The sequence below is a fragment of the Heterodontus francisci genome, chromosome 37 (assembly GCF_036365525.1).
Source record: "Heterodontus francisci isolate sHetFra1 chromosome 37, sHetFra1.hap1, whole genome shotgun sequence".
Lineage (NCBI taxonomy): Eukaryota > Metazoa > Chordata > Chondrichthyes > Heterodontiformes > Heterodontidae > Heterodontus > Heterodontus francisci.
Genome location: NC_090407.1, coordinates 3,624,955 through 3,638,134, shown reverse-complemented (window position 1 = coordinate 3,638,134; position 13,180 = coordinate 3,624,955). Strand labels below are relative to the sequence as shown.

The 13,180-nt window shown below is 43.5% G+C and overlaps 1 protein-coding gene across 6 annotated transcripts in view; it reads right to left on the bottom strand.

Annotated features, from left to right (window-relative positions):
* Positions 1–13,180, bottom strand: part of cfap74 (cilia and flagella associated protein 74) — a 248,984-nt gene that overhangs the window by 195,075 nt on the left and 40,729 nt on the right. For all 6 annotated transcript variants that reach the window (XR_010969608.1, XR_010969607.1, XR_010969606.1 and 3 more), the window contains exon 7: positions 9,431–9,604. Coding sequence is in view for 1 of the 6 variants with exons in the window: in XM_068016858.1 (XP_067872959.1) it covers positions 9,431–9,604 (174 nt within the window). In the remaining 5 variants the exon portion in view is untranslated. The remainder of the gene's footprint in view (positions 1–9,430; positions 9,605–13,180) is intronic.

Genomic DNA, 13,180 nt, shown 5'->3' with positions numbered 1-13,180 from the left:
TGCCCCTCTCCCACATTCCCAATAAAAATTAAATAAATTTGCCCTTTCCCCCCCAAAACACTTACCTTAACCATATGACCGACCTCCTACAAACTGCACAAAGCTGCAACTACAACCCTTCCCACCATCCCCTGCACACATGATGCTAATTTGACCCCATTCCACCACCCCACCCCCCTCGCACCGATAAACCTACCTCCTCCCCCCTCCCCACCAGTGTTGCACCTCGTTTCCCTGGATGGGGATCCAAAGGCACAGGTGTGCTGGCCGCCACTCTGAAGATCACGATGGGCCAGCAAGATCCCAGGTAAGTGCATGTTTTATTTAGAGATACAGCACTGAAACAGGCCCTTCGGCCCACCGAGTCTGTGCTGACCAAGAACCACCTATTTATACAAACCCTACAGTAATCCCATATTCCCTACCACCTACCTACACTAGGGGCAATTTACAATGGCCAATTTACCCATCACCTGCAAGTCTTTGGCTGTGGGAGGAAACCGGAGCACCTGGCGAAAACCCACGCGATCACAGGGAGAACTTGCAAACTCCGCACAGGCAGTACCCAGAATCGAACCCAGGTCCCTAGAGCTGTGAGGCTGCGGTGCTAATCACTGCGCCACTGTGCCGCCCCAAAATTAATTTTATTCATTTACATATGTTAATTCAGATCCCATCGCCCAGCAGCAGGGAGACGCTACGGTGCCTTGCTGCCATTGGGAGGATCGGGCCGAGCCCTGCCAGCATCAAGGTCCTTGGCAGGCCTCATCTGGGGCCACCTTCAGGCCCCCCCATCACGGATCCAGATGTCGAGGGCTCCTTAAAATCTAGCCCAGTGAGGGTTCACAGTAAACTATCTTCCATTAAAAAAAAGGGTGGGACTAACAAATCCAGAGCCCTTGGATGTCAAAGCGCTTAAAGGAGAGGATAAAGAAAAAAAAGGAAGCTTATAACAGATAGTGAGGACTCAGAACTGCAGAAAACCTAGAGGAATATAAAACTGTAGGGGGGAAATTTAAAAGGAATTTAGGAAAGCAAAGAGAGGGCATGAAAAAATATCAGCAAGTAAAATCAAGGAAAAGCCAAAGTTTTTTTTATATAAATACATAAAGAGCAAGAGGATAACTAAGGAAAGAGTAGGTCCTATTTGGGACCATAAGGGTAACCTGCATATGGAGGCGGAGGATACTGGTATGGTTCTTATGAATACTTTGCATCTGTTTTCACAGAGAGGTATGATACAGACATTGCAATCAGGGCGGAGGAGTGTGAAATATTAGATGAAATTAACATAGTTAGAGAGGAAGCATTAAGGGTTTAACATCTTTGAAAGTGGATACATCCCCAGGCCTGGACAAAATGCATCCTCGGCTGTTAAGGGAAGCAAGAGAAAAAACAGCAGAAGCTCTGATCATCATTTTCCAATCCTCTCTGACTGCAGGTGTCCTGCCAGAGGACTGGATGGAGAAAGCGATAGACCGAGTAGTTACAGGCCCATCAGCTCAACCAGAGTGGTGGATAAATTGTTGGAAACATTTCTGAGAGACAGGATATCTCATCATTTAGAAAGATCGGACGAATTAAAGACAGTCAGTACGGAATTGTTAAGGGAAGGTCGCTGAGGGTATTGTACTTGATGTAGTCTATATAGATCTTAGCAAGGCTTTTGATAAGGTCCCACATGGCAAACTAGTGACAACAGTAAAAGCCCATAGGATCCAAGGAAAAGTGGCAAGTTGAATCCAAAATTGGCTCAGAGGCAGGAAGCAAAGGGTAATGGTCAACGGGTATTTTTGTGACTGTAAGGCTGTTTCCAGTGGGTTCTGCAGGTCTCAGTAATAAGACCCTTGCTTTTGGGGTATATATTAATAATTTGGACTTGAATGTATGGGTTTTAATTAAGAAGTTTGCAGATGGTACAAAAATTGGCAGTGTGGTTGATAATGGAGAAGAAAGTTGTAGACTGCAGGAAGATATCAATGGACTAGTCAGGTGGGCGGAATAGTGGCAAATGGAGTTCAAGCCGGAGAAGTGTGAAGTAATGCATTTCAGGAAGACTAACAAGGCAAGGGAATACACAATAAGTGGTAGGATACTGAGGAGTACAGAGGGACCTTGGAGTGCATGTCCATCGATCCCTGAAGGTGGCTGGATAGGTAGAGACGGTGGTCAAGAAAGCGTATGGGATTCTTGCCTTTATTAGCTGAAGCATAGAATATAAGAGTAGGGAGGTTATGCTGCAACTGTATAAAACACTGGTTCGGCCACAGCTCGAGTATTGCGTGCAGTTCTGGTCACCGCGTTATAGAAAAGATGTGATTGCATTAGAGAGGGTACAGAGGAGATTTATGAGGATGTTACCTGGACTGGAGAATTTTAGTTATGAGGAAAAATTGGATATGCTAGGGTTGTTTTCTTTGGAACAGAGGAGGTTGAAAGGAAACCTAATTGAAGTATAGATAAACAGGAAGACCCTATTCCCCTTGGTTGAGAGTCCATAACCAAGAGGCGTTGATTTAGGGTAAGAGGTAGGAGGTTTAGAGGGGATTCAAGGGGAAACTTTTCCACCCAGAGAGTTGTGGGGATCTGGGACTCATTGCCTAAAAGGCTAGTAGAGGCAGAAATCCTCATAACATTTAAAAAGTACTTGGATATGCACTTGAAGTGCAGTAACCTACAAGGCTATGGACCAAGAGCTGGAAAGTGGGATTAGACTGGATGACTACTTGTTGGCTGGTGTAGACATGATGGGCCGAATGGCCTCCTTCCATGCTGTAAATTTCTATGATTTGCTATTCCCTTGATTTTTGCTTGGCTCTAAAAGTTAACAGTACTCCCAATATTTGTTATATGGATTAATTAAAGGGAACTGCTAATGTAACACATTTAATCAGCTTGGATGTCTCACTGTTTCATTTTGAACAAACACCTACTTTTGAAGAATGATCATTAGTTGAAGTGCTCATCCGTAGATCCCAGAAGGCTGACGCTTTGGGCTGGATATCATAGGCCCGCCTCCAGAATAGGCGGTGGGTGAAAAAATGATGGCCCGTACACACGGGGCGCACGTTGCAGAGCCGCAGTGATTTGAAATGCAGCCGCTCAGTAGCATGGCCGGGGCGGCCACCCCCACCCCACTGATGACATGGAGGGGGTGGGCAAGCCATCCCCGGCAATGGCGTCCTGTGCCAGCGTCATTTTTAAAAGGCTTAGAACCCCAAATAAATGTTTCAAATGTTAAAGGAACATTGCATTTTACAGTAATAAAAGTAATTGCAAAAATGTTTCCATCCCCTCTCCCCCACCCCCCCGAATAGCCTTACATTTAATTCCTTGCCCGCTTACCCCGCAAAATACTTACCTTGACAATGTGACCTTCCACCCTGAAGTTCATAACCTTTAACCCTCAACCCCTTCCCACCATCCCCCCAACTAATCCAAAGAGTTTGACCCCGCTCCCCCCATCTGTACTAAGAAAAGTACCTCCTCCCCCCTCCCAACAGGAGTCGCGCCTCGTTTCCCCGGACGGGGATCTGAAGGCGCGGCATTGCGGCCGCCAGAATGAAGATTGGTGCGGCAAATCAGGAGGCGACCGGACCTTTATTAATTCAGGTAAGGTAATTTATTTAAATATGTAAAGTGTGGTTCTACCGCTAAGCGGCAGGGGCGGTCGCAACAAGGCTCCTCCGCCTCTGTTGAGATCAGGCTGGGCCCTCATGGCATCGGGGTCAGTGGCGGGCCTCATCCAGAGCGATCTTCATGCCCCCCCCCATGCCACCATTCCCAACGTTGAGGGCTCTATAAAATTCAGCCCTTTGTGTTAGCAGATGTACTCTTCCCACCTTCAGTACAGGATCTTCATTGGATGTCACTTGGTTCATTTGTTTGTTTACAGACAGAGGAAAAAAATGTATTTAAAGTGGTTCTTACGGAGTTTAGCTGGACGGGCAGCAAAACTACTTTGACAATACAAATATTTCCTGATTTAGCCAGATAACTGCAGGCGGTGAGATTGGTTTCATTCCTTGAGAGCATTCCTGCTTTCAGTACAGTACATCCACTTTCATTAAACTCTAACGTCGTAGGCTCAATGAAGGAAGCCTTTTACTAATTATTCTTAAGAGATATGAAGGTTCAGAACAAGTTCTTTCTACCCCATTAGAATTCTCCTTTAAGCATTATATGATTTAGTACTGACTTTAGACTGATGTTATATTATAGCCCCACAGATTACATTCACTGCATGAGGGCAGCCTGAACTGAGCAGTCTTCCTGACTTTAATAAGAGGGCTTCTCATTTTCAGTTTGTGACAAGGAAGTATAATGTTAGCAACTTAACAGTCATATTGGAATTTCCTTACCACCAGAATACAATTGGAAATTCATATCAATTATATATAGGTCGTATGCACCAGGAACTAGGTATGTTCACATGAGACTACCAAATCTCATTTTAGTTATTAACCCTGTAGCTGGGATAGAACACTTTAAAGTTGTCAGTTTAAACTGGATTTAAATGCATGTCACTGGGATAAATGGATTGTGTGCTAACCCACTGTGCTATCTAGTCATAGGGGTTCTATTAAAGTCATCTGGAGATACAGCACTGAAACAGGCCCTTCGGCCCACAGAGTCTGTGCCGACCAACAACCACCCATTTATACTAATCCTACATTAATCCCATATTCCCTACCACATCCCCACCATTCTCCTACCTACCCTAGGGGCAATTTACAATGGCCAATTTACCTATCAACCCGCAAGTCTTTGGTTGTGGGAGGAAACCGGAGCACCCGGCGGAAACCCACGCGGTCACAGGGAGAAATTGCAAACTTCACACTGGCAGTACCCAGAACTGAACCCGGGTCACTGGAGCTGTGAGGCTGCGGTGCTAACTACTGCGCAACTGTGCCGCACATTCCTTTCTGAATTATTCTCAATGGACCAGATAATGAGTGAAACTGTAATATCACAATATAAGAATGTAGAAAGAAGTAAAAGCAGCTCAGCCTAACCAGTTGGATCATTTAGTGTTTTCCAAACCCAATGAAACAAAATCACTCCAATTTGTCTTTGAATGCTTCAGTTGACTCAGTAGGGCTGATTTTATGAATGTTTATTCCCAGCAAGGATTCTTATCTATCAGCAGTACATATTGGAATATCACAAAAATAATCCTCATGTTCCATTAAAATAAAAAAAAGACTTGCAATTATTTAGCACCTTTCACATCCTCAGGACATCCCAAAGTCCTTTACTGCCAATGAAGTACATTTTAAGTGAAGTCACCGCTGTAATGTAGAAAACGCAGCAGCCAATTTGCGCATAGCTAGCTCCCACAATCTGCAATGTGATAATGAGCAGATACTCTGTGTTTATGGTGATTGAGAGATAAATATTGACCAGGACATCAGTAATAACTCCCTGCTCTTCTTTGAAATAGCACCAGGGGATCTTTCACATCCACCTGAGAGTTTAACATCTCATCTGAAAGACTGCACCTCTAACAGTGAAGCACTCCCACATTACTGTGCTGGAGTGTCAGCCTAAACTTTTGTGCTCAAGTCTCTGGAATGGGGCTTGAACCCACAAGCTGCTGACTCAGATAAAAGGGTGCTACCCACTGAGCCACAGCTGATACCTAGAATGAAAGGACAAAAATCTTGGGAAGTGTGACCAAAGCATTTCAGTTTTTTGGCTATTAAACCAATGGTAATGAGTGGTTGCAAGTGATTTTCTGTAACGCTAAAGATCACGTGCTTGATCCAAGCCCAGGTGAAGTCTAGAGCTTTTGACTGCTAGACAAGATTCCAGTCTGAAGTAGCAACTGTCTGCTGGACAGCCTGTCAAGCAACTACATCTCATGCATCATAGTTTTCCTTCTAAGTCACAATGAAAGGCTGTTTTGAAGTAGACCAAGTGGTGGTTTGGTAAATGGACTGGCTCTTTACAAATGTTTTGTGATTGGGAGCATGGGGGAGGGTGTAGGGGGGCAATTAATTCTCTATCTAAATATGCATTCCCAGTGACTGAGAAATTTAGCCTCTTTTGCCTACTGCACTATAGGTGGCAGTCTTCATTCCATAAGTGAACAATAACAAATATAAGATATTCCATAAGACATCCTTGACTCAACAGTTGAAAATAAGATTCAGCAGTTGGATGCAAGTTAGATAGATTATTTGAAGTTTTGCTTTCCATAGCTTAATTTTGCCGAATCTTCTTCCTTAGGTTAAGTGGCTTGGGTAGAGGCCATGATAAAGAACTTGAAATCTGATTTTAATCCTTCCCAGTCTGCGGCAACAGGTGGACAGGTGGTTAAAATGGCAGCTGGGCACTTCCCATTGCTCCTCTGGGCCCTACAAGGAGACGTAAGGCCTCTCTTGCTGTGGAATTCCCTTCCCCTTTCCAGATCGCAATCACCTAGGACCCTCCCAACCACTTACCTTACGCCGGGGCACAACAAGTTACAAAGGGACATAGATAGACTAAGTAAATGGGCAAAACTATGGCAGGTGGAGTTCAATGTGAGGAAATGTGAAGTCATCGTCTTTGGATCTGAGGTAGAAAAATTGAATATTTTCTTAATGGAGAGACAATGAGCTGTACAAAAAGTAAGCAAAATGCTTATCACAATGCTGGCCTTTATCTCAGAGGGGCTGGAATTCAAAACTAAGGAAATAATGTTTCAGTTGGGAACAGCATTGGTCAGATTCCATCTGGAGTACTTCTATTTTGGGCATCGAACCTCAGGAGCGATATATTGGCTTTGGAAGGAATACAGTACAGATTCCCCAGAATTATTCTTTTTTTTTTTTCTTTTGGGCCTCCTTATCTCGAGAGACAATGGATACGCGCCTGGAGGTGGTCAGTGGTTTGTGAAGCAGCGCCTGGAGTGGCTATAAAGGCCAATTCTGGAGTGACAGGCTCTTCCACAGGTGCTGCAGAGAAATTTGTTTGTTGGGGCTGTTGCACAGTTGGCTCTCCCCTTGCGCCTCTGTCTTTTTTCCTGCCAACTACTAAGTCTCTTCGACTCGCCACAATTTAGCCCTGTCTTTATGGCTGCCTGCCAGCTCTGGCGAATGCTGGCAACTGACTCCCACGACTTGTGATCAATGTCACACGATTTCATGTCGCGTTTGCAGACGTCTTTATAACGGAGACATGGACGGCCGGTGGGTCTGATACCAGTGGCGAGCTCGCTGTACAATGTGTCTTTGGGGATCCTGCCATCTTCCATGCGGCTCACATGGCCAAGCCATCTCAAGCGCCGCTGACTCAGTAGTGTGTATAAGCTGGGGGTGTTGGCCGCTTCAAGGACTTCTGTGTTGGAGATATAGTCCTGCCACCTGATGCCAAGTATTCTCCGAAGGCAGCGAAGATGGAATGAATTGAGATGTCGCTCTTGGCTGGCATACGTTGTCCAGGCCTCGCTGCCGTAGAGCAAGGTACTGAGGACACAGGCCTGATACACTCGGACTTTTGTGTTCCGTGTCAGTGCGCCATTTTCCCACACTCTCTTGGCCAGTCTGGACATAGCAGTGGAAGCCTTACCCATGCGCTTGTTGATTTCTGCATCTAGAGACAGGTTACTGGTGATAGTTGAGCCTAGGTAGGTGAACTCTTGAACCACTTCCAGAGCGTGGTCGCCAATATTGATGGATGGAGCATTTCTGACATCCTGCCCCATGATGTTCATTTTCTTGAGGCTGATGGTTAGGCCAAATTCATTGCAGGCAGACGCAAACCTGTCGATGAGACTCTGCAGGCATTCTTCAGTGTGAGATGTTAAAGCAGCATCGTCAGCAAAGAGGAGTTCTCTGATGAGGTCTTTCCGTACTTTGGACTTCGCTCTTAGACGGGCAAGGTTGAACAACCTGCCCCCTGATCTTGTGTGGAGGAAAATTCCTTCTTCAGAGGATTTGAACGCATGTGAAAGCAGCAGGGAGAAGAAAATCCCAAAAAGTGTGGGTGCGAGAACACAGCCCTGTTTCACACCACTCAGGATAGGAAAGGGCTCTGATGAGGAGCCATTTTGAATTGTGCCTTTCATATTGTCATGGAATGAGGTGATGATACTTAGTAGCTTTGGTGGACATCCGATCTTTTCTAGTAGTCTGAAGAGACCACGTCTGCTGACGAGGTCAAAGGCTTTGGTGAGATCAATGAAAGCAATGTAGAGGGGCATCTGTTGTTCACGGCATTTCTCCTGTATCTGACGAAGGGAGAACAGCATGTCAATAGTCGATCTCTCTGCACGAAAGCCACACTGTGCCTCAGGGTAGACGCGCTCGGCCAGCTTCTGGAGCCTGTTCAGAGCGACTCGAGCAAAGACTTTCCCCACTATGCTGAGCAGGGAGATTCCACGGTAGTTGTTGCAGTCACCGCGGTCACCTTTGTTTTTATAGAGGGTGATGATGTTGGCATCGCGCATGTCCTGGGGTACTGCTCCCTCGTCCCAGCACAGGCATAGCAGTTCATGTAGTGCTGTAGTCATGTAGCACTATACTAGGACTTAAAGGGTTAAATTATGAAAATAGGTTGCATAAACTTGGCTTGTATTCCATTGAGCTTAGAAGGCTATGGGGTAATCTAATCAAGGTGTTTAAAATGACAAAGGGATTCAATAATATAGACATGGAGAAACTATTTCCTGTGGTATGGGAATCCAGAACAAGAGCATAATCTTAAAATTAGAGCTTGGCCATTTACAAGTGAAATCAGGAAATTATTTCCCACACAAAGGGTAGTGAAAATCTGGAACTCTCTCCTCCAAAAGGCTGTGGATGCTGGGACAATTTAAATTTTCAAGACCAAGATCATAAGAATGTAAAGGGATAAGAAGCAAAGGCAGGTAAATGGAGTTGAGGTATAAGATCAGACATGATCTAATTCAATGGCTGAATGTGCTTGAGGGCTGAGTGGCTTACTACTGTTCCTATGTTCACAACCAAGCTCAGCCAAGTTTCAGGAGCAGTAACCTATCAGTTATGGTGAAGAAACAACCTGACTTTTCCCTTTTCAGGTGCTGACCTGAACCAGCTCTGTATTTTCAGCTTCTTGTTTTTATTTCAGATTTCCTTATTTGTTCATTTTCTAAGCTCTACTAAAATTGCTTCTTGTTCACACTAAATGAATAAGCTGAACATGTTCTATTCACTATCACCTTAATAGTACAAAATATATCAATAAACAATACAAAAATGTTGGTAAAATACAGAGTAAACATCTCGAGTGACTAATATCTGACTGCAGTTCTCATTTACATTAAATGTTATTTTGCAGTTTAGCCATTAATGAGAGGTTTACAAAGTTTACATGAACAATAAGAGCACTAGCACTGAAAAGCATGATGCAACAGTACTGTTCGTAACCTGTTCAAACAATGACTAAAGACTAAAGTAAATTGCTGGATTTAAGTTTCACTAACTTTTTGGTCACTTTTTTCCTTTTCCCTTGTTGTAAAATAGCCGCCTCTGTGGCTTCCAGTCTCCGTTTTGCCTCTAGCAAGCGTTGCGCCTCATATTCCTCTTCGTCCTTCTTATGTTCTTCATGGAGTCGTGTCATTTTTGCTTGTTCAAGTTCAACTTCAAACAGTTTCCGTCTGAAATGGGGAAAAAAGGACCGAAATCCAGCTCTGAGCAAAACTTTAGTAACGTTCAAAAAGGAAACATTCTGTAGAATTCATCTGTGGTAGATATACACCACTTAAATAAATATAAATGTCAGTGTAAGAAGTTAACTATTCAGCTTCTTTGTTATCACCAACCGTACCATAAAAAAAGGTGTAAATACCAGAAATATTAAGTGAGGAAAGTAAACAAACAGTGAAATGTAAAACCCTATGATTCTGTGAAATAAAAGTTAAATTAATATGATTAAATTATTTAATTTAGTAGTTAAAAGCTGAACTATAGGCTAGCAAACTAAATGCCGCCACAACTAATAAAACTATAAAGGATAGTTCTAATAATATCTAGGTATAAGAAATCTAAAGTGAAAATAGAAAGTAGGAAAGTGGATAGGGCAAAACCCTCAAATTCTAGATTTGAAATAATTACAAGAAATGCTGGAAATATTCAGCAGGTCTGGCAGCATCTGTGGAGAGAGAAGCAGGGTTAACGTTTCAGGTCAGTGACCCTTCTAGATTTGAAGATTACTTTTGGTTTTAGGATTTATATGTTAATTTGTTCTAGTTTAGTTTAGTTTAGTTTTAGTTTAGAGATACAGCACTGAAACAGGCCCTTCGGCCCACCGAGTCTGTGCCGACCATCAACCACCCATTTATACTAATCCTACACTAATCCCGTATTCCTATCACAGCCCCACCTGTCCCTATATATTTCCCTACCACCTACCTATACTAGGGTCAATTTATAATGGCCAATTAACCTATCAACCTGCAAGTCTTTGGCATGTGGGAGGAAACCGGAGCACCCGGAGGAAACCCACGCAGACACAGGGAGAACTTGCAAACTCCGCACAGGCAGTACCCAGAATCGAACCCGGGTCCCTGGAGCTGTGAGGCTGCAGTGCTAACCACTGCGCCACTGTGCCGCCAAAGTAGTGCTCTACTTACATTTTTTCAGGTACTAGGGTAAACATATAAACATAATACATACATAATGCAAAGCAAAATACAAATCAACAATGGTGGAGATTATTCTTCCGCTCTCTTTTAGCACAAAAGTGGCAAAAGATTCTACCATGGCTGAAAATTTGTTTAAAATCTCTACCACTTTGCTTTGGATACAGAATAAGATATTTCAACTTGGGACATTAAAATCAAGAAGGTAATTGGATTTTCCAAGATGAATATGCGTAAGCAGAAATGGGAAATGAACAGGTTCCACTTTAAATTTCAGGAGCTTTCTACAGATTCAACTGACTGCCAGCCTGAGTATCTCCTTTAAAAGGAGAAGCCATTAAAGTAATGAAGCCATTACAGCCCCAAAGCCCACAATGATTCACGGACTTGCGAGCAGCATTTGGTTGCAAGACAATGGATAAATTTTTAAAAATTAAATGTTATCAAACCCACTATTAAAAAAATATTAAAAATACAATTCTGTACAATAGTTAATGAGATAGAGAGATAGATAATAGATAGTTTTTTTAAATTCTTTCATGGGATGTAGGCATCGCTGACAAGGCCAGCATTTGTTGCCCAACCATAATTGACTTTGACAACTGAGTGGCTTGCTAGGCCATTTCAGAGGGCAGTTAAGAGTCAACCTCATTGCAGTGGGTATAGAGTCACATATAGGCCAGACCAGGTAAGGACGGCAGATTTCTTTCCCTAAAGGATATTAGTGAACCAGATGAGTTTTCACAATAATCGATGATAGTTTTATAGCGCCATTACTGAGGCTAGCTTTCAATTCCAGCTAGTAGATAGATACTAAGTGTGGTACCATAAAATGTGCCAATGCCGTAAATTTCTAGCAGAGAAGAACTGTTACCACTGGCAGAAGGGTTGGTAATCAAAGAACACAGATTTAGAATAATTGGGCAAAAGCCCATGGGACAGGGGTGGGGAGATGAGCAGAATTCTTTTTACACAGCGAGTTATGATCTGGAATTTGCTGCCTGAAATGTGGTGGAAGCAGATTCAATAGTAACTTTCAAAGGGAAATTGGATATATATCTATAACGGGAATATTTGCAGGGCTATGGGGAAAGAGCTGGGGCAAGGGACTAATTGGATAGCTTGACCAAAAAGCTGGCACAGGCACAGTGGGCTGAATGGACTCCTCTGCTGCATGACTCTATGGGCTGAATTTTACCCTTGGCAGACGGGAGCTGTCCACCACCTGAAAAGTTGGTGGCGCACCCGCCTCGCCTAGGTATCCAGACCGCATTTTATGGTCCCCATTTTAATTGGTCTGAGGTGGGACTTCCACCTCATTAAGGCAGGAAGTCCTGCCTAATGGAGCTGCAGGCCAATCAGCGGGCCGACAGCTCTTAGTCCCAGCAGCGCCACCGGATGCATCAGAAAGCCGCCTGCTTTTGTTAGGCGTCTTCTCTCGGGCCTGGGCTGCCTGACCAGCCATGGGTAAAATCTCCGTGATGGGGGGCAGAGGCCCTTAAGTGGCCGTTAACTGGCCACTTAAGGGCCTTGATTGGCCTGGGGTGGGCGGGCCATTTATTGTTGCCACCGCCGTGTATAAAGTGGAGGGAGAGGCTGGAGCGGGTCGGGAAGGACCCCCCGAGCCTCCCGCTCCATTTTACGCCTGCCCACAACCACCCCCCCCCCCCCCCCACCCACCCCCCAACCCCCTCCCTGCTCTTTGGGGGGGACGTAAAGTTCATCCCTGTGATTCAAAGTAGTTTTATTGCAGTAGTAACACAGTGTGTAATAAGTTACAACATGTACATTAAGTTTACCGTAAAAATAATTTTCATTTACATTTTTGCTGACTGCAGACACTGCTCCACATTATATAATTATAATAGGTCACTTTGCAGCCTCACAATTAACCTATCCTGGTAAGTCAAGTCAAATTGGCATAAAACCAAAGTAAAATTTAATTCAAAATGAAACAAAATATCACATGCAATGAAATGATACACATTCCAAGAACTGGTAAATTATGAAGAATAAAGTTGTGCTGAGGGAGATAACTCACTACAGTGTTTACAAGTTACATGACTGATCCTACTCAGTGACTTATCTTCCATAAGTCACTGTTCCCTGATATGTATCCGATTTATCTCACTAGAACATGACAAAGTTGTTGTTTTTTTTGAAAATCATGAGATTTAGCAAAACAACTTTAATAGAAACCGTGAAATGATCTGTGGGTTCTTGTGTTCCACTATTCTCTTTTGCTAACTAAATTCCCCACTGGCATATTAAATTAAAATGAGCCTTTAACCATTGCAGAGTTGTCAGCATGTGTGGCCCCAAAAAGTTTATTCCTCTTTAGGAAGCCCTTCACGACTTGACATGATCTTACGCATTATAGATCAACTCGCTGCAAATTCCCATAAAGTAGAGTAATCAAAAATTGAATTGTTCATATCTACGACTTTGGACTTCTGATTGGGTTATTTTTGCTGATCAAAGCCATTTCATTTTAATTACATAGGAAGACTATTTATGAGCTCAAATCAGATTTTGTGAAGTTGGCCAACAAAAGTAAGGATTCCACATGTTAACTACACTTATGATGTCTTC